This window comes from Salpingoeca rosetta, assembly GCF_000188695.1.
Source record: "Salpingoeca rosetta unplaced genomic scaffold supercont1.7, whole genome shotgun sequence".
In the NCBI taxonomy this organism is placed as follows: Eukaryota; class Choanoflagellata; order Craspedida; family Salpingoecidae; genus Salpingoeca; species Salpingoeca rosetta.
The window spans coordinates 1404062-1424386 of NW_004754927.1; the positions used below are offsets into that span (position 1 = coordinate 1404062).

Sequence of the window (20325 nt, forward strand, 5' to 3'; positions counted from 1 at the left end):
AGAACCACAGACCATGCTTGTCGTTGTGGACGACGCCAGGAAAGGCCGGGTTGTGCCGCAGGCGGCTGTGGATGTCGCGTGAAATATTCTCGTGCTGCTTACGCTTGCTGACCACATCAGCGAAAGTGCCGATGATGAGGACGGGTGCGCCCTTGGCGTGGAGGTGGAGGGAGGAGAGCCAGTGCTCCATAAACTCCCACGCCTCATCTCGCTTGCTCTCGTCTTGGTGCAGCAGGTCCTCCATCGAGAACACCAGCAGGTACACCGCGTACCTGGTGTGTGGATGATTGGGTGGGGTGAGGTGAGGAGGGAAGGGGAGGTAGTGGGGTGAGGAGGGTGTGGAGGAGGGTTGAAAGGGAGTGACGTGGACAGCACGCAGCGCGTGCACACATACACACATACACACGCACGCACACACAGACACACACACACACACATTTACTCACACACACACACACACATTTACTCACACACACACACACACACACACACACACACACACACACACACACACACACACACACACACACACACACACACACACACACGGGCCTACAGCGACTCACTTGGTGAGGAAGAAAGGGTGGAAGAGATAGAAGGTGGACTGGCCGCCCAGGTCAAACACCTTGAAAGTGACTCGCGATTTGCCCTCGCCCATGACAGCGTCGACGTTGAACTCCTTGATTGCTTTCTCCATGGCCTCAGCGGAGACACTGGGGCGAGGACCGTTAGCGGATGTTGTAACTGATGCGCTGTGCTGCTGCTGCTGTTGTTGAGACTGCTTCGGCTTGGGAGATGACGATGACGAGAAGTGGTGCTCGTCACCCTGCGTGGAGGTGGATGTTGGCTGTGTCTTCTTTGGCACGGATGACTGTGAAAAGTGCTGTGTGCTCTCGTTGGTGTCTTCAGCATCAATGTCTTCACCCACCACCAGTTGCTGCTGTTGTGTGATTCGTTGTTGATGCGCCTCCATCGCCGCTGTCATCACCTCCTTCATTGCTGCATCCATCCCCGAAGTCCGTGCAAGCGCAGTGCCCAGCAGAGTGCGCATGTACTCGCTCAGACCGCCCGCAAGGTGCTAATGTGATGCGATGGGATGCAGAGATTGGTGTGAGATTCACATGGAACAAGAGTGGTTGCCTGCAGGCAAGCGAAAAGTCACCATCGCTTCACACACATACACTGTCCCACACTATCAACACACACACACGCACACACACGCACACACACACACACACACACACACACACACACACACACACACACACACACACACACACACACACACACACCTGCCAGTTGAAGACGTCAATGGATTCGACGATGACAGACAGATCCATGCTGTCGGCGCCAAACGTAGACGGCTCGTCCTTGTTGAACTCATCTCCCATGAGGGAGTGCAGGGTGGTGGTCTTGCCAGCACGCCCCTCGCCAACCAGCATCAGCTTGGCACGCCCTGCCATCTGCGTGTCTGAATGTTGTGCAATCTGGTGCATCGCCGCCATCACCTCGGCTTTGCGCTCCTGTTGAGCCTGCGAACGGCGGTGGGCATGACGGAAGATGGCCGATGAGATGAAGAAAAGCAAGTATGCGAGGAGTGGCACTGGGGTTATGGTTCGCATTGCTGGGCACTCACATCAGCAGGACCGTCGTGGGCTGGAGCTGCTGGGTCGGCAGGAGGTTCCATCGCAGCCTGTATCGATGGAGATCGAGTCGAGAAAAGGTGTGTGAACATTGAAGTTGTGGGAAGGAAGCGGAGACAAGCGACGCAGCATGAATGGCAGAGATAGACGGGCGCACGATTGTGGCAACAGCAATATGCAAGGTGTGCGCACCTGTGGATCAGATAGAATGGCAACGACGGCGTCGTGTCCTTCATCGCGTGCCAAATCCAGCGGCGTCATGCCGGTGCCCTGGAGTTGGACCATAGCAGGGACACGCGCACGTCAGATGGTCATCGTTGCGACAAGGGGCAGGGCGAAACCAGGGCAGGCCGACCACAGTAAGCACACATTAAATTTCGTACGGGGTGCTTGACGGTTGGATCAGCGCCGGAGTGGAGAAGACAGCGGACGACATCGGGGTGATTTTTGAAGCTGGCGACGTGCAGTGGGGTCCACCCCTACCCAGCAACCAAGCACAAGCAAGTGGCAATGGGCTGACGAAGGAAAAGCAAGGCGAGCAGTAGTACGTTGACAAGGGTATGTGCTAAGCGGTGACAAGTGACTGTGCAGCGCATACATTGTTCGTCGGCCGATTGACGTCGGCTCCCTTCTCAACAAGGAACCGCGCAACCGCCCCATGTCCGTTGCGGCCCGCAATCCACAGCGGCGTCCAACCCTGTCACACACACCACACAAGCATTCATCACATGAAACACACGAGGTACAACACAACACAGCAAGCAGGCCAACACACAAGCCATCAACCACGACGAAGTGAGTACACACCGGGAACTTCCTCATCTCTGTATGTACAATTGCTTGCACGCCATTCTAACCCACATGCTACCAGTGTGCATCAACCACCACACCCCTTCCACACACTCACACCAAAGGGCTCCACAGAGCACCAGGCACACCACAAACTGCCACAGCCACAGCAACAACACCATTATCACCACAAAGCCACACGGACAAGTACATCAATGCAACAGGAGGCCGTATCAAAACAACGTACAAATTCTTTGTCTGCCTGGTTGACGTCGGCTCCCTTCTCAACAAGGAACCGCGCAACCGCCTCGTGGCCTTTCTGACTCGCAACGTACAGCGGTGTGAAGCCCTGTCACAACACGTCAACACACGCACACACATACATTCGAAGCACACCAAAACAAGCAGTGTGACACCACAAACCATCACCCACAACAAAGTGAGGCAGTGAGTACAAACCGAGCGAGAAAACCTTCCTCATCCCTCTATGCATGAGTGCTTTGCATGCCATTCTCCTCCCACCCACATCAAGGCGCTTCAAAGTGCATCAGGCAAACCACAAATTGTGACAACCACAGCAAAAGCAGTATCACCACAAACACATGCAACGTACGTTCTTGTGTGCCTGGTTGACATCGGCTCCCTTCTCAACAAGTAATCGTGCAACTGCCTCGTGACCGTTCTGACTCGCAATCCACAGCGGTGTCCAACCCTGTCACGCACACCAAACACCAAACACGCACATTCATCACATCACACAACACAGCAAGCAGGCAGACACCACAAACCATCAACCACGACAACGTGAGGCACAGTGAGTGCACACCGGGAACTTCCTCATCTCTGTATGTACAATTGCTCGCATGCCATTCTAACCCACATGCTACCAGTGTTTGCAGGCCATCACCACAAACCACACATTGCCCAGACCACAAACTATGTCAACCACAGCAACAACGACAACAACACAAACATGGGTGAGCACACCACCAGCAACATGTGACTGTCACAACGCACATCGTTGTCTGCCTGGTTGACGTCGGCGCCCTTCTCCACAAGGAACCGCGCAACTGCCTCGTGACCATAGAAGCCTGCAATCCACAGCGGTGTGAAGCCCTGTGACACACATCAAACACATAGCAAATACACGTCATCCAATCAGGGCACACAGCGAAGCAAGGCACCCCGCCGTAGTGCGTAGGAACAGGGATGCAAGCATACATGCACAACACCGTGAGGTCAACACGCAAACACTTATTCTCAGACCCAGACCTGAATGCCAAAGTCACACGCGACATGTGATCAAATGCTATTCATCAGCACTTGACAAGACCTCCAGAAACAAGATAGTAGCAAAGCGGAGACCAACCACAACAGGTCACAAGTTGAGACATTGGGAACTCACTTCTTTGTCAGTGTTGTTGACGTGCGCTCCCTTCTCAAGAAGAAACCGTACAACCGCCTCGTGGCCGTTGCGACTAGCCCAGTACAGCGCAGTACCGTCCTGCACAATGGCGAGTATGAAGCGATTGAAGTGAGGGCAGTTGTCTTCGTCATCAAGGCATGCATAGATATTCGCACAAGCAGTTGTGAACGAGTCGTAGATAAGGGCCAGCGAACTCACGCATTCGCTGTCCTTCTCGTCGTCCACATGTCGGTTTGCTGGAGCGAACTCTGCCACCAGCGTCTCGACGCACTCCAGGTCTCCTGTCGCGCTCGCATCGATCAACGACGTTATGCCATCAAAGCTAATCGGCACCCCAATCGAAGGTCCGTCAACAGCATAACCGGCTTCTTCGGCTTCACGGCTTGTCGTGCCTCCCATCATGTGTGTGTGTGTTTGAAGAGCCGTCAGTCAGTGTGCAGTTTTGCTTGCTCGATCGCTCTCCTTTGTTTTTTCTCATGTGTTACCTTCTTGCGGGTTTTGTTCTGCCTGCAAGCAACTCACGAACCAACCATGTGACAAGTCTGAAGTATGGCTTCATGCAACTCGACCACAAGCAAGGCACCTTAGACGAAGTCCCTGAGGTGCTCATCTGCCAGAGCAACGGCACATTTGCGGCCCCCTTCCGACTCTCTTCCAGGCCAACAGTCGCGTGCGCACGGTGAACGGCAACCTGCAGGTTGCTCGTGCTGGAGCAGAGCAAGGACGCGTTCCTTGTATCGTTTCAGACGACTTGCTCAACCGCTCTCATCGTTCACTTGCCCTGTCTTGTCTGCACAGCTCCTCAGCAAGCAGCTGACAGACCCACAGTCATCACGCGTCTCATGTCTTCATTGTTTACAAACGCCAAACGCAACCCACAGAGTTAAACAAGCACATCCATCCATCAATCAACCAGCAGAGAGAAGAAATCAAACACCCCCCCAACACGCAGGGACAAAATGAAAAGGATGTAACAGTCGATTCAGTCAATCAGCAAGGTACAGACACACAGACACACAGACACACAGACACACACAGACACACACGCACGACAGAACTACATGGGGGCGATGCGGTGCGCGTCCTTGACCTTCCACGTCATGACGTGCGACTTGGTCTTGAACTGGTTACGGGGCTGCGAGAACATCTCAGCAAACTTGCGCACGCGGCCAATGGCAATCAGGTTTCGCGCCTCCTCCTCCTCTTGCAGTCGCTGCTTCTCCAGCTCGGCCTGCCGCTTCTCCTCGTCCTCCAGATACTCCTCCAAGTCCTTGCTTGCGTCAGGGCGCGACATGAGCGCGCGGGCCTCGCGCTCCTCCCTGTTCCGCTCCCACTCCTTGCGCCGCTGCATCTCGGCGTCCTCCTTCTTGTCCAGCTCAATCATGAGCATGTGGCGCTCAGAGGCAGGCTTCCTCTCCACCTCCCGCACCGCCTGCGCGTGCCGCTCATCAAACTGCTTCCGTCGCTCCATCTCCTTTCGCTCCAGTTCCATCAGCCGTCGAAGTTCCTGCGACTGCAGCTCCTTGTCCACCGCAAACTGCGACGCGCGCCTCTCCCTGGCCGCATCGTCACTCGACGGTGTGGTACTCGTTGCCGTTGCTGCAAACCGAACCTGCTTCCGCTGGCTTGGCCCATCGCCCGGCTGGGTTGATGGCGGTGGCGCCTGCGCTTGCTGCTTCTGTTGCTGCTGCTGTTGCCTGTGCTTCTGCAGCCTCTCCTGCTCTGCCTGCTGCTGCTGCTGCACGTCCTGCTGCGGGGTTGCGGCGCGTGGTGTCGATGACGGCTCGGAGCCAAAGAGGGCGGCTGCCTGCTCCTCAATAAATCGCGCCTGGGCCGCAATCGCCTCTGCCGCCGTCATGCTGCCGCCGCTCTGCTGGCCCTTGCGCTGCTGCTGCGGCGACATGGGCGTGGGCGTGGCACTGCCGGCGTTGTCCGCTGGCGTGGGGGTTGTGGAGCCACGGCCATCACGCTTGCTGGGCGTGGTGTGCTGCTTCTGCACGCCCTTAGCAACGTCTGGTGGGAGGAACGACGGGATGTCGGAAATGCCTGCGGAGAGGGTCGAGTTGGCGTGGCGCTTATGCCGCAGCTCGTACGACGTCTGTTGCGCAGCGGCACGTGTTGGAGTGAGTTGGGAGTATTGAGAGTGGGGATGGATGAGAGGCAGGAGAACAACGGTAGTAAAGACAAGGTGAGTGTGACAGAGAAGATGAAGACAAGAAGCAAATGCACGAGTAGTCACTTGGAGTACAACGCACCTACTACAACTACTACCACACACAGACACACAGACACACAGACACACAGACACACAGACACACACACACCAGCTGCTGTTGTGGCGGCTTGTCTGGGAGCGGCTGTGAGGAGAAGGAAGCCGGCATGGCTGTTGACGGCGTTTGCTGCTGGGATTGCGACGACGCCTGCTGCTGTTGTTGCTGTTGTTGCTGTTGTTGGTTCTGTGTTTGGTGTTGTTGAGTGGGGCGACGCGGCTGCTGCGGTGTCTGCGGTGCCCGCTGTTGCTGTGAGTGGTACTGGTACGACTGCGTGGACGCCTGGGACGGCGCCAGGCTCGATTGCCGCTGCATTGCCTGCCCGCGCTCCGTGCTGTCACAGATGGTGGCATGCATGCAGACGGCAACACGTGAGGTGTATTGTGACAGGCAGAGATGGCAACAGGTGCAGTAACACACGTTGTGACAGCCAAACACACAAACAGGGAAGACCAGAGCCACCAACAACCAACGTGCGACATCCCCTCCCCCGCCCGAAATACACACCTGGCCTTGTCTGCGCTGCCCCTGCGCCCGCGTCGGGCCGCCGCACCGCCGGCAGAGGAGTCCGTGACATCACCAGGTGTGGTGGTCCCACGGTCCTTTTCCGTCGACGTGGTTGTGTAGTCTTCATCGCTGGAGGACCGGCGCCTGTCCTTGCGGCTCTTCCTGCTCCTGCTGCTCTTGCTGCCGCTCTTGCTGCTGCCCTTGTCCTTCATTCGCCGCCGGGAGGAGCGCTCTTCCCCGCGTCGAAACGCCTCGGCCTGGCGCATGTACATCTCCTGCTCGGCCGCGTGCTGTGCGCTCTGCTTGTAGAAGGACATGGTCTTCTCTGCGGCCCGCAGCTCCGCCTGCATGGCCTCCGTCTCCGCCTTGAGCAGCCGCAGATGCGCCTCCGCAGCCCTGTGGCATTGGGAAACGAACATAGTTTGGGGAAGAGGTTAGGACGGGTGAGGAGAGGTGGCAGCTTGCTTGCTTCGACACGGCAATTGAGATGGCGATGCATTTGGGAAGGACAAAGGAGCAACATATGAACAGTAGACACAGGCACACAGGCAGTGAGACAGACAGACAGACAGTGAGACAGACATAGACACGCACACAGACACACACATACATACATACACACACAGCCACGCACACATACATACATACACACACATACATACATGCACATACATGCACGCACATACATACATACAAGGACAGCCACGCACACATACATACACATACATACACACACACACACACACACACACACCCTCCCCTGCCCCTCCACCCCACACATACGCACTGGATGCTCTGCGGGTCGTTGCCAAAGACGGGCATCCCCGTTGATCCATATGCGGCCGAGGAGCCAAGCCCTTGCATGCTGGTGGCGTGTGCCATCCCTTGGCCGTGGATACCGTACAACGCTTGGTGGTGGGGCATGGACGGCGACCCAACGACGTCAGCGCCGTGCCACGACGACGCACCCGGGTCTGTCTCGTATGGGCCCGCGTAGCCCGCTTGTGCGGTGTGTGGTGCAGCGTGATGGTGATGATGGTGGCGCTGCTGCTGCTGCTGCTGTTGCATCATCATCATTTGCTGGTGTTGGGCGAGTTGGCGTCTGCTCTTGTTCTTACGGCTGCTGTGGCCGTGGCTCTTGCTCATGCGCTTCTCCTTGCTGCTCTTGCGTGCTTTGCGTTCCTGCAGCAACTGTTGCTTCTTCTTCTGTCGCGCGTCAGCATCAAAGAGCGTGTCAATGCCGCCCTCGCCCTCGTCGTTTGCGCTCCCGGTTCTCCGTCCCCCTTTCTTCGCCGAGCGGCCAAGCGACTTCTGGTACTCCCGTTTCTCCCGCTGCGCGTTGAGTGCCCACCGCTCTTGGTCCGTCAGCTGGCGCAGCTTGTCGCCGTGCACACGTGCCCCGCCGCCACCTCCGCCACGGTGGCGCTGTTGTTGTTGTTGTTGTTGTTGTTGTTGTTGTTGCTCGCGCGAGTTGCCGCTGCCGCCGCGCCGCCTATGAGGACGTGACGTGCTGTCAAAGTACGCTTCTGTCGGGTCTGCGGGCGACAGCCGTATGCCCAGCTGCGAGCGTGTCTTTGCTGCATAGTAGCGTACGAGTGCGGAGAGGGTGGGGAACGTCTGCTTCGTGCCGCGAACCGTGAACCCTTTTTTGTTCCGCTCAATATGAAAGTTGGCCAGCGTTCCCTCGGGCGACTTGACCACCAAGCCAAAGCAGTTTCGCTCGCTCTTCACGTCCCTGTGGCCGCGGCAGTCCAAAAACAGGCAAGGAGGCAAGGAGGAAAGGAGGGGGGAGGGGTGCGAGAACAAATGTGTGTGTGTGTGATATATTTATGTGCGCGTGTATGTGTATGTGCGCGCGCGCGCGTGTGTGTGTACAGTGAGTGGGTGTGAACGCACTTGCCTGTTTGCGTGTGCCTGTCTGCAAGTGTGTCGCTTTTCAGCAGCCTCATGACACCACACGACATGCCACCATATACCACCACGCCACGTCATGTCATGCTTGCCTGATGAGGAAGTTGCCAACCCTGCCGTGTTTGAGCATGTCGTCTGCCATTTGGCGGACCTCTGTTCGTGGCATGCCAGAGACAAACCAAGGGGCCATCTCCGTCTCAGGGTCTACAGCCTCATTCTGCACGCTCAGTGTCCGAGCAGAGCTGCTCAAGCTGCATTGTTGCCAAGCAAGGCGCGCACGTTGTTGTTGTTGTTGTTGTTGTTGTTGTTGTTGTTGTTGTTGTTGTTGTTGTTGTTGTTGTTGTTGTTGTTGTTGTTGTTGTTGTTGTTGTTGTTGTTGTTGGTTGTTGGTTGTTGTTGTTGGTTGTTGTTGTTGTTGTTGTTGTTGTTGTATTGCACACTGCGAGTGAGCGCACGTCGCCGTGAAAATGTGATGTGACACAACACGAACAATGGCATGCAGCCAGCAAAGACACATCAGCTGGTTGTCTCTATGTCACCTGCTCAACGACGCAATGGTGCGAGCAGTGGTCAGCGTCATGGCTCCAGTTCAGCAGCAGTCCAAGTGCCAAAGTTTGTTGGTGGAGAAGGTGATGTGACAGGGGGCGACAGTAAAAATCGTAAAAAGCAACGGCTATTCGCGATTGAGTCCATGAAATTCTGCTCCTCGAGATCTCTTGAATGGCGGGGTTTTCGTGCTTGGGGTTTGCTCGACTAGTGGTGTGTGTGGTTTGTGGGAACAACTGTGTACTGGGGGGTAAACAGCAGGCAAGAACTTGACCGCAAGCATTGAGACAGCACACAAACGCCCTGTTGGACTCTACTGCTCATGTCCGCTGTCTCTCTCCGCTGCAGCTGCTCAAATTGCAGCCTCTCCACTATCATCACCACGTTCGTCAACACCTTCTCCATCACAGTCGTCGTCTGAGTCCTCATCGCTAACGATCTCAGCTGTCTCATCACGATCAAACACTGCGGTCTCCCCAAGGATTGTTGACATCAACCCATCAATCAAGCTGTCCATGTTCCCTGGCTGTTGCTGTTGCTGCTGCTGTTGCTGCTGCTGTGGTTGTGGCTGTGGTTGTGGTTGTGGCTGTGGTTGTGGTTGTGGTTGTGGTTGTGGTTGTGGTTGTGGTTGTGGTTGTGGTAGCTTGTCAGGGCAGGTTCTGCGAGTGTGACCGGGCTGTCGGCACACCGAGCATAGCCGCTCCTTCTTCTTCTTCTTCTGCTGCTGCTGCTGTTGTTGTTGTTGTTGTTGTTGTTGTTGTTGTTGTTGTTGTTGTTGTTGTTGTTGCTGCTGCTGCTGCTGCTGCCGTGCATCTGATTGAAAGGCGCACGCCCGCTTCCAATGCTCAGCAATGGCGCGATCTGTGCGGTCGATGATTGCTTGAATGAGGGTTCGTCCTCCTCGCTTGTGGTGCCCACGGTCTTCCGACAGCTCAACGATCTCTGCTCGCAGTCGCTCGCCGACTTCCTTAAACTTCGTTCCTTTGGAATACTGACGGGCAATGCGGTTCTTGATGTAGGCCCAAACAAGTTCGATGGGTTGCAAGTCGGAGTAGCGCGGTGGTGTAAACACAACAGTGTGCCCCTGTTCCTCAGCCAGCGCAACAAGCTCAGGCTTCACGTGTGCCTTGAGCCAGTCCCGCGCCATCCTCCTCAGCGTATCGCAATGATGTACGCGGGAAGCCAAAGGAACCCGAGCCATTTGTCGCTGATGAGAAGAGAGGCCATCTGGATCTGTGGATGTGGTAGAAAGGAAGCTGTGGTTGCCACTCTGGTCGCTAGCACTGTCTCCGTCGTCGTCCCCACCATCAGCCTGCGTGCTCGCTTGCGCTGTGACCTTGTTGGGATCAGGGGACAACAGAAAAGCGAGCAGTTGTGCTTTCTTCATCGTGTTGGGGTCTGGTGTCTTGGGTGGGTAGCCCTTGTGGTAAGCCGCGTTGTCCATGATGATCAGTGAGGGCTGCTTCAGGTTGGGGAGAAGCTGGTACTTCCACCACTTCTTGAAGTTGGTTTTGTTGAACACCTTGTGATAGTCGCCTACGTGAGGGTTGCTGATCTTGCCCTTCGAGGTCCGCTTGCCTTTTGGCGTGTCTGTCTTCGATGCTGCATCTGAAGAAGCAGCAGCTGTCTCGGTTGTGGTCTGCTTGGACTGGTCCCGCTTCTCCTTGCGTGCTCCAGCGGATGGATCGAAGACCCACTCTGTACCCGGGACAACACCCGCAAGATGCGCCCACCCATCTGATGCGTCTGCTTCGCCAGCTACCACACGAGGGTCACTGTTCTGGATGGCGAGGCAAAAGCAGTAGCGCCTGCCGTCCTTAATCTTCTTTTGGCCAATGTTTGCGTGGTGGACGGGATGCATCAGAGAATGCGTCGTGAAGTTGTGGGTGCAGTTCACGTATGATTCGTCAAGATACACCTTGACAACAGAAGACACAAAGCAACAAGGCGTCGGATGCGTGCGCACATGAGTGAATGCCTTTCAACGTGTGTGCGTGTGTGTGTGTATGTGCGTGCGTGCGTGTGTGTGTGTGTGTGTGTGTGTGCGCGCATTCATGGTGTGGCGAACGAGAACGCACGGCAGCGGGTCTTACCTCGCGCAGCTGTTGCTCTGGTGGAAGCTTCCGATTATCCAGGAGAACCTTGAGGTAGTTTGTCAGCCACTCGAGCACGTGGGTGCTTGGGCGTGCTGCTTCGTCTGAACGGCCAGTCTTTCCTCTGATGTACCCGGCGCGCACGAGGAAGCGTTGTGTCGCACGCTTGGCGCTGGCGAGAGCCTTCTCGTCGTCATCACCCGTGACGATATCCTTTACCACCTTCACAATCGCCCTCTTGCGGAGCATGTCGAGAACCTCTGTTGCAGTGACGATTGTGTGCTCGGTCCTTCGGTCCGTCACAAAGTCGCGCACAAGCCGCAGAGTCTCGTTGGTACAGGGGATGCGCGTGTGCTTCGTGTGCTGGCCTCGCTTGCTGCCTTGGCCATCCAGTATGTCGTAGGTTCCAGACTTCTTGCATCGGTTCCAAGCCGCGATGACCTCGTTCACAGTTGAGCGAGACACCCCAAGCAGGTCCGCCACTTCTTGACCGGAATCCTCCTTCGGTTTACGGCCACCCTTTGCTTTGCGTTGTTCTCGGTCGCGTGCCCGATTGTAGCGAACACGTGTGTAACAGTAGACGATCATCCATCTCTCACGGTCCAATAGCGCAGGCTGGCCTCGTTTCTTCTTGAGATTAGTCATATCGGTCAACATCTCGTCCATTGATACATGTCTTGGCGTGCCAATTCTGTCCTTGTAGTCTGGCATGGTCTTCGCACGCTTGCTGCGACGAACAGTGGTGACGGTCTCATCCTCATCCTCCTCATCCTCCTCTGGCTCATAATCACTGTCGGGCTGAGAGCGGCTCATGACTGGATTCAGTCGGCGATTGACGAAAATCTTTCGACACCCGACCTTGATTGTCTTCGTGTCGGATGTGTGTCGCAGATTCGATCTTGCGACCGGGCTCATCGGATGCCTCGTTTCGAGATCTCTATTTTGAGCACATTTTTGTCAGTTTTCGGTACTGCACCACCCCACAGGCTTCCTTTTCACTGGTTTGAAGTGTCGCCCCCTGTGATGTGAGACTCAGGGGGAACACGATGGACAAGCCGAAGGGTGGGTGTGTCGGTTGCAGCAGCGGCGTTTGGCAAAACAATACACGACACCATGAAATGTATTTACACACGAAAAGCCATCGAAGATACAGCTCAATTTTCACCAACGACGATTTCTGATAAATATCTTCAGTTATTTTTCGTTGGCGCCAATCCCGCTGACACACAACTCGTGCTGCCATCAGCCATCAGCTCACATCGGATCCAGCCATCAACCATGTCTGACGCCCCAGGTACATGAACCACGGCCGCTATGCTGTGTGAACACACACACACACACACACACACACACACACACACACACACACACACACACACACACACACACACACACACACACACACACACACACACACACTATCTCTCTCTCTCTCTGTGCCCATGTGATTTCCCCATTTTGGCGTCAAGATGTCGTTGTCGTTGCTGTTGCTGTGGAACATGCATTTACGTTGTGATGTGAATTTGGTGGTTGTCGTCGACCACCATGAGATGGAGTCGAGTCCCGCTCAACGTGATTATTCGCATCATGTCGGTGTTGTTCATGTATCCTGCAGACCTCTCGTCTGTGACGAGCCAGATTCTCAGCAACCCGGAGCTCCTCGCTGCGCTCACGGTACAACGTTGTGGTGTGTGGAACGAATTGCGCGGCTCCGCCAGAACGTTGCATCCTCGCTCGCCCCCCCCCCTTTTTTTTCGGCCGCCATCACCCGCTCATGTTGCTGTGCGCTCGCCACCGCTGCTGTGTTGCGTGTGTTGTGGTGTTGCTTGTGGTTGTGTAGGGCCAGCTGAATGATCTCGTTGGCACGACCTCGGGGCTCATTGAGTCCCTGCCAGAGCCCGTGAAGCGCAGGCTGCTGGCGCTGAAGAAGCTGCAGCGTGAACACCTCAAGGTGGAGCTGGAGTACCACGCCGCCATTGCCCGCGTCGACGAGGAGTTTGCACAGCGTTTCAAGCCCCTCTACGATAAGGTTAAACCGTGTGGCTGTGTTGTGTGCTTCTGATGCGTGCGAGGTTGTGTGTGTGTGTGTGTGTGTGCATGAGTCTGATCTGTGTGCGTGTGTGTGCGTGTGTGTGTGTGCGTGTGTGTCTGTCTGTCCGTCCGTCCGTCCGTCCGTGTGTCTGTCTGTCCGTCTATCCGTCCGTCCGTCTGTCCGTCCGTGTGTCCGTCCGTCCATCCGTCCGTGTGTCTGTCTGTCCGTCTATCCGTCTGTCTATGTGGTTCGCTCCCCCGGCGGTATTGATTTCCTTCATGTCATCGCACACCCACGGTCCCCCAACTCACGCTCCCTTCCTCACACGCACACCATCCGTTGCAGCGCACACAAATTGTGTCGGGCGAGTATGAGCCAAAGGACGATGAGCTGGACCACGCGCCGCTGGTGCCGCGGGCCGAAGACGATGAGGATGACGAGGATGAGGATGACGACGAGGGCGAGGGCGAGGAGGAAGAGGAGGGCGCCAAGGAGGGTGGGGACACGGCCAGCGACGCGGCGACAACAGACGGCACAGAGAAGAAGAAGCCCAAGGAGGGTGACGACACAAAGCCAGAGGCAGGCGCAGACACAGAAGCAGAGGCGAAGGAAGGTGACGAGGATGAGGAAAGCGCTGGCGAGGACATCAAGGGCGTTCCAGACTTTTGGCTCACCGCCCTCAGCAATCACGAGCTCATCTCGGAGGTGCGCCTGTGCGTCTGCGTGCGTGCTTGAGTGTGCGTGCGTTGTGTGTGTCGCGTCTGCATGAATGTGTGTGTATGTACATGTGTGCGTGTTTGTGTTTGTGTGTGCTTGTGTGCGTCTTTTGCATCGGTACGGGTGTGCGCGTGCGTGTATTCATGCACCTGAATGGGCGCACCTGTTTTGTTTTCCACGATCGCCGTGGGTCATGTCTCCGTCCACCCCATGCTCACACTCTTTCTCGACGCCCAACGTTCGCCCACCCCCGCCTCCCTACTCGCCCCCTTCTTCCTATCCAACGCAGCTGATCCAACAAGACGACCAGGAAGTGCTTGCACACCTGCGTGACATCCGCTACAAGTATCTTCCCGACAACACGGGCTTTGAGCTGACGTTTGTGTTTGGCGAGAACCCGTTCTTCACCAACACGGAGCTCACCAAGACGTACCACCTCGACCCAAAGCCGGAGTCTGAGGACGATCTCGTCTACCAGGGGCCAATCTTCCAAAAGGCCGTGGGGTGCGTTCAAGCGCTGTTGTTACAATGTGTGTTCTGTGCTGTGCTGTGCTGCGTTGCGGTGTGTGTTGTGCTGTTTCGTGCGTGTTTGAGATTGTCAACTGTGTTGGTCAGCTATGTTCGCACTTTGGCCACGCTCGCCTGCCTCCTTTTGAACAGCACATTCACATTCCTACCCCCCCCTTCTCTCTCTCTCTCTCTCTCGCTTTTGCTGACTGTGCAGCACCCAGATCAAGTGGAAGGAGGACAAAGACGTCACCGTCAAAGTTGTCAAGCAGAAGCAGCGCAAGTCACGTGAGTACCCCGCAAACTTCCTTGTTGCCGCACACACACACATGGACAAGACGCCACTTTTTCCAAACAACCTTTCCCCTCACTGGTTGTCGTGGTCATGCACGCTCTCGCACACACACACACACACACACAAACACACACAAACACACACACACACACACACACACACACACACACACACACACACACACACACACACACACACACTATTCAGGCGGGCGCAATGCCGGGCAGGTGCGGACGGTGATGAAGAAACTGCCGCGGCCGTCGTTCTTCAACTTCTTTTCGCCGCCGCAGGTCGATCCAAACGAAGAGACGCCAGAGGTCATCCAGGCCGCAACACAGGTCCTCAACCAGGACTACGAGGTCAGCCCCGCACGTGTTGCGCACGCCCTGCTCTATACCGAGATGGCAGTTGGCGTGATGTGTGTGCATGCTGTGTGTTGTGCGCCTTGTCGTGAGTACGCTTGAATCTGCAGGTTAAGCACATCTCGTGCACACACCGTCTCATCCAGGGAATCACAACCACCACCACCACCACCACCACCACACCCTCCCTTCCACGACCACCACGACAACGCTTCGCCCCATTTTACAGATTGGAGAGATTATCCGGGACTCGATCATCCCGCAGGCGGTGCTGTGGTTCACGGGCGAAGCGATGGACTACGAGGGCATGGACAGCGACATGGAGGAAGAGGAGGAGGAAGAGGAGGAAGACGGCGGTGATGAGGACCTCGACATGCTGCTCCACGGGCAGGGCGGCGACGACGACGATGACCAGGAGGAGGCAATGGGCAGCGGTGGGCGCGGGGCAGCGCGTCGCAAGCAGCGCCACCCAAAGCGCCGCGCAGCCGCTGAGGACGAGGACGAGGACGAGGACGAGGATGAGGAGGAGGTGTGTGTGTGTTGTGTGGATTTGTGTGTTTGTTCGGATGTGTGTTTGTGTGTCTCTGTGGATGGATGCGTTTGTACGACGAGATGTATTGTTGCTCTCATACCATCTATCACACACCAATGAACGTGGTCGCTCATCCTTGCCACCGCATACGCATGTGCTCGTGTGTGTGTGTGTATGTGTGTGTGTCTTTTGCGCAGGATGCGGACTGGAAGCCGTCGGGCGAGAAGCCGCCAGAGTGCAAGCAGTCGTAGATGCGTGCAGAAGTGCACCCGTTGTATGTCGAGATGCCCAACCATGCGCAAAGTGTTGTGTGTGCTGTATGTGCGTGACCTCAAGAATCCTTGCGTGCGTGCGCGTGTTCCGTCTCAATTGACGCTTCCATAACCGTGGTGGTTTCCCCATTTCCTTCCCTTGCTTCGTGTGCTGTCGAGTAAACCACACGAGCAACCGAGTCATAAAGTTTCCGGTCCATGCACCTCTTTGATGTCCAAAGCAGGGGTTGTTTAATTCGAGGGAGGGAATGAGTGGAGCGCATCATGTACTCACAACAACAAGAAGACTTGAGGCCCACGTGTGTAACGGCACAACCATCAAACATCTCTTCAAATATCTCTCTTCGCCCATCCCCACCCCCCCCCCACACATACACATCCAGTACAGTCATTACCGGGCCTTCAACTCCCCCCCCCCACCCTCGCTCCTTCCCTCGGGCTCCTCTCCACGAGCGCTGCCGTCTCTCATCAGGCGCGTGTCGGGTCGAGGTGGAGGTATTCCGCAGCAAACGCGCGCACAATGAGGATCCAGTTGAGCATGACGTCATCGTCAAGGATGGTTGCATCATCGCCCGCCGTGTGCCACTCGCGCGGGAAGGGCACCGTGATGAGATGCAGGACAGGGACGCCGCGACGAACAAACGGAATGTGGTCGTCCTCCACCGCTGGCGCCCTGCAGCGTTGATGAGGGAGGAGCAAGAGAAGAGTGAGAGAGTGAGTGTGTGGGGGGGGGGGAGGTGTGATGTGATGTGTGTGTGTGTGTGTGTGATTGTGTGTGTGATTGTGTGTGTGTATGATGTGATGTGACGTGTGTGTGTGTGATGTGTGTGCGTGTGTGATGTGTGATGTGACGTGTGTGTGTGTGATGTGATGTGTGATGTGATGTGTGATGTGATGTGTGATGTGATGTGTGTGTGTATGTGTGTGGGGCGGGGGAGTTAGGGCATGATGCACGCGATACGTGTGCGCGCGCGCGTGTGTGTGTCACAGGATGTGTCTCTCCACTGGCGCGCACCGTCCAGCGTAGTTGGTGTTGAAGAAGGAGCTTGGCTGTCGTGTGATGAGGTCGAGCGACACCAGGCGCTGCTCCATCGTGGCCATTCGCCGGTGCAGGAAGTGCGTATTGGGGAAGGCGCTGATGTGGTGCAAGGAGTGGTGTGAGAAAGGGACACGTAATGCAGTAAGGCGTGACGATGACAGGCAGACAGACAGATATACAGACACACACAGACACACACAGACACACACAGACACACACAGACACACACAGACACAGACACACACACAGACACAGACACACACACACACCTGTGGATGGTGGGGTTCTTTGCGCCAAGGAGGTCGAGGAGAACAAGACACTCGATCGACTCGAGCATGGTCGGGGAGCGGCGGCCTTTGCCTGCATGCACGCGCGTCGCCGCCCACTTGCTGGCGAGGTGGCGCGCACCGTAGATGGAGTCCTTGGCCGTCCTGGCACCAGAGCGACAAAATGACAATGACGTGACAGGAAAAGGTGGCAAGGATGGGAAGGAGCGCGCACCACAAGCAGTGCCACACCGATGACGAACACAGCGCAAAAGCAAGCACACCCCAACACAGACAGACAGACAGACATACACACACACACACACACACACACACACACACACACACCAGTTCTCAAATGCCTCTTCGCCGTCAAAGAAGACGAGTTGAGGGGTGGTGCCGAGGGCGCGCGTGCGTGTGCGCAGCAGTGGCGTGAGGGATCGTGCAAGATCGAGCAATATCGCACACGGAACGGCCGAATCGATTGCGCCGATGAAATTCTTCTGCTCATAAAACACCCGGGTGGGGGGGGGTTTGGCACGATGAGTGACGCATAAGAGCAATAGTTCGGTTGTACATTGATAGAACACACACAAACACACAGACACACAGGCACAGACTCACGCAGACACACACAGACATAGACACACACACCCACAAACAACTCACGTGCGGCCCCTTGAGGAAGAGCTTGCTCTCGTAGTGCGCAGCGAAGATGACGCGTTGGCGGGCGCTCGGATCCCATGTCGCAACTGCACCGAAATTGACGAGGGCGGCGGCGGCAGACAAGAAATGCGTCATGCAGAGCAGATACAGGTATGGACCAGAGAAGGAGAGTGTTGAGACATGTTGAGAACAACGGAAACCGCAAGGTGCTCGTGCATCGCATTCCCTGTCTACACGCACACACACAGACACGCAACACTGACTGATATTGTGGAAGGTCTTGCGGCCGAGTGGGGTGGAGTCTGTGAACGTGTCTGTTTCCACGTGCCATCCAAGCGACTCCAGCGTCGTGCGGATGTGCTGAGAATGATGGTTGGAGAGCAAGCAAAATGAAAAGGGGCGTTAAACGAATCCACAAGCAACAGCAGTGTCGGTGGTGGTGGTGGTGGTGGTGGTGGTGGTGGCGTAGGTAGGAAACAATCACAACAGTCACAACCAACCACGCGATCACAACAACCACACGCACGCACGCGATCACAACAACCACACGCACACACATACATACACACACACGAACTCATAATCACAGACAGTCACAGTCACACTCACTTGTCTTGCTTTCTTGTGGTTCTCTGATCCCACGGGACGCACGACCATGAGCGGTTCCAGGAGCTCGTTCTTGAAGTACCGCATGGATGTGTCCTTTGACAACGCAATGAGCTGCTCGTCACTTAGTGTCCACGCCTTGCCCTGCGAACGCGTTGCGGTGTTGGGTTGTTTCGTGTGAGCAACCGAGGTGGACAGAAGTGCATTCAAACATCCATGTCAATCGCAGACAACAAGAGGAGGAGGAGGAGGAGGAGGAGGAGGAGGAGGACCGTGTGCATGAAGGTGTTCACGTGTACACACATAGCAGCAAAGCAGTCACAACCAGAAAACTGACAGAGGCCGTGGATACGTCGCGATCAGAGCTTGTGGCCAGGTGCTGGTAGAAGAGGAACATCACAAACACTGCCAGGCAAGAGCCGCCAGCCATCAGCAGCCACGTTGTCTTGGACCGGGTCTGCAGCGACCTCTTCTTGCCACTCCTTGAGCCCGTCAACAAGGAAACGTGCAACCATACATGAAGGAAAGAAGATTAGTCGCAAGCAATGCTGTCGTCAGCAAACAGAAAACACAGGCAGAGACAGAGAGACAGACAGAGAGACAGACAGAGAAACAGACAGAGAGAGACAGAGAGACAGACAGAGACAGACAGAGAGACAGAGACAGGCAGAGAGATAGACAGAGAGACAGAGAGACAGGCAGAGAGATAGACAAAGAGACAGACACACACACACACACACCGCCCCCCCCCAGACACACACCTTGGCTTGCGTGATCCCAGGCCTCCCACCTTGACCATGCCCCCTTCTGCACCGCCACCTCCTCCACCGCCAGTGCGCCTCTTCTTCGTCATCACTGTCGTCCCTGTTGTAGATAGTTGATTGAAATCATTCACCAAGTTTCCAAATCCGCAAGGCAAGCAAGCGAGGAAGCAGCAACCGAGTGCACCGACACCACCACTGACACGATGGACCAAGTGATGGATGCAGCGGGCAAGGGCGTCGCCGCCGGTGCGTCAGCTTGCTTGTTGAACGTGGAGAACGCGGTGAAGGGCATTGTACACTGTGTATTGTACACTGTGCGTTGTTCACTGTGCGTTGTACTTTGTACGTTACACAGTATCATTGCTTGCAACTGACACACATAGTGCTGCTACACAACCACACGCATGGTCGTCACCTTCAGGCGCGACGTGGGGTGCCATTGTCTCTGCGTGGGAAGCCCAGCCCGTGATGGGTGAGCGAACGGGCGCCCTCGTCTTCTCCACGACACGAACCATTGCCACACACGCTGGCCGTTTCGGTGAGTGTCTTGCTGCTTTTTGGTTTGCACGGCATGAAAGTACCAAACTGTTCTGTGCCGTCCAAGTCGTTGTCGTGGTTCCGGATGTTGGGATTGTGGTGCAGAGTGAAGACGCCTGTCCTCGTGACTTGGGCATGTCGCGTGATTGTTCTGCACCCTGCGCATTGTGACGGGAATCTTTCTCTTTTTGCTTTGTGTTAGGTCTGTTTGCCGCCATCTTCGCCGCGTCCAAGGCTACATCAGAGGGGGTATGTGGCGTGAATGCAGATATGTTTGTGTGCTGCACGAACGTGTGTAGAATGTCACTCCTATGTACCACGTTTGCGGTATTTAATTCACCGTGTCCTTTTGTTGTTATTTGCTGCTGGTTTGCTTGTTCACAGGTTCGCGGAACCGAGGACCCCATGAACAGCTTCGTTGGTGGCTGTGTTGCAGGCGGAATTGCCGGCGCATACGGTGTGTGTGTGTGTGTGTGTGTGTGTGTGTGTGTGTGTGTGTGTGTGTGTGTGTGTGTGTGTGTGTGTGTGTGTGTGTGTGTGTGTGT

The 20325-nt window shown here is 55.8% G+C and overlaps 6 protein-coding genes across 6 annotated transcripts in view; 2 read left to right on the forward strand and 4 right to left on the reverse strand.

Moving 5' to 3' along the window:
- PTSG_03350 (uncharacterized protein) overlaps positions 1-4304 on the reverse strand; it is a 6680-nt gene extending 2376 nt beyond the window's left edge. The window contains exons 1-12 of the mRNA XM_004995868.1: positions 4057-4304; positions 3838-3936; positions 3450-3548; positions 3046-3144; positions 2680-2781; positions 2242-2340; positions 2027-2122; positions 1836-1913; positions 1637-1693; positions 1293-1532; positions 567-1078; positions 1-272 (exon numbers count right to left, since the gene is read on the reverse strand). The exon at positions 1-272 is cut by the window's left edge and continues 1282 nt beyond it. Of these exons, the coding sequence (XP_004995925.1) occupies positions 1-272; positions 567-1078; positions 1293-1532; positions 1637-1693; positions 1836-1913; positions 2027-2122; positions 2242-2340; positions 2680-2781; positions 3046-3144; positions 3450-3548; positions 3838-3936; positions 4057-4260 (1957 nt within the window). The 5' untranslated portion in view covers positions 4261-4304. The remainder of the gene's footprint in view (positions 273-566; positions 1079-1292; positions 1533-1636; positions 1694-1835; positions 1914-2026; positions 2123-2241; positions 2341-2679; positions 2782-3045; positions 3145-3449; positions 3549-3837; positions 3937-4056) is intronic.
- A 611-nt stretch (positions 4305-4915) lies between these two features.
- PTSG_03351 (uncharacterized protein) lies at positions 4916-9195 on the reverse strand (the record flags this gene model as incomplete). Its single annotated transcript, XM_004995869.1, has 6 exons — positions 9086-9195; positions 8639-8797; positions 7423-8370; positions 6636-7031; positions 6183-6462; positions 4916-5956 (listed from the first exon to the last, which is right to left on the reverse strand). The coding sequence occupies exons 1-6, from the start codon at positions 9124-9126 to the stop codon at positions 4916-4918; spliced, it is 2865 nt and encodes a 954-aa protein (XP_004995926.1). The 5' UTR covers positions 9127-9195.
- Positions 9196-9739: 544 nt separating this feature from the next.
- On the reverse strand, positions 9740-12100 carry PTSG_03352 (uncharacterized protein; the record flags this gene model as incomplete). The annotated part of the gene is made up of 3 exons (XM_004995870.1): positions 9740-9751; positions 9781-11010; positions 11186-12100. The coding sequence occupies 3 exons, from the start codon at positions 12098-12100 to the stop codon at positions 9740-9742; spliced, it is 2157 nt and encodes a 718-aa protein (XP_004995927.1).
- Positions 12101-12355: 255 nt separating this feature from the next.
- PTSG_03353 (uncharacterized protein) lies at positions 12356-16105 on the forward strand. The gene is made up of 9 exons (XM_004995871.1): positions 12356-12479; positions 12801-12859; positions 13026-13214; positions 13563-13922; positions 14224-14438; positions 14659-14729; positions 14944-15095; positions 15328-15627; positions 15828-16105. The coding sequence occupies exons 1-9, from the start codon at positions 12464-12466 to the stop codon at positions 15879-15881; spliced, it is 1416 nt and encodes a 471-aa protein (XP_004995928.1). The 5' UTR covers positions 12356-12463; the 3' UTR covers positions 15882-16105.
- Positions 16106-16261: 156 nt separating this feature from the next.
- PTSG_03354 (uncharacterized protein) lies at positions 16262-19359 on the reverse strand. Its single transcript, XM_004995872.1, has 9 exons — positions 19241-19359; positions 18817-18961; positions 18483-18623; positions 18137-18233; positions 17877-17959; positions 17556-17710; positions 17211-17372; positions 16918-17037; positions 16262-16575 (listed from the first exon to the last, which is right to left on the reverse strand). Exons 1-9 carry the CDS (start codon positions 19330-19332, stop codon positions 16371-16373), a joined length of 1200 nt encoding a protein of 399 aa, XP_004995929.1. The 5' UTR covers positions 19333-19359; the 3' UTR covers positions 16262-16370.
- The window catches only part of PTSG_03355 (uncharacterized protein), a 1712-nt gene continuing 732 nt past the window's right edge, over positions 19346-20325 (forward strand). Inside the window, exons 1-4 of the mRNA XM_004995873.1 lie at positions 19346-19489; positions 19665-19781; positions 19983-20029; positions 20165-20237. Of these exons, the coding sequence (XP_004995930.1) occupies positions 19447-19489; positions 19665-19781; positions 19983-20029; positions 20165-20237 (280 nt within the window). The 5' untranslated portion in view covers positions 19346-19446. The remainder of the gene's footprint in view (positions 19490-19664; positions 19782-19982; positions 20030-20164; positions 20238-20325) is intronic.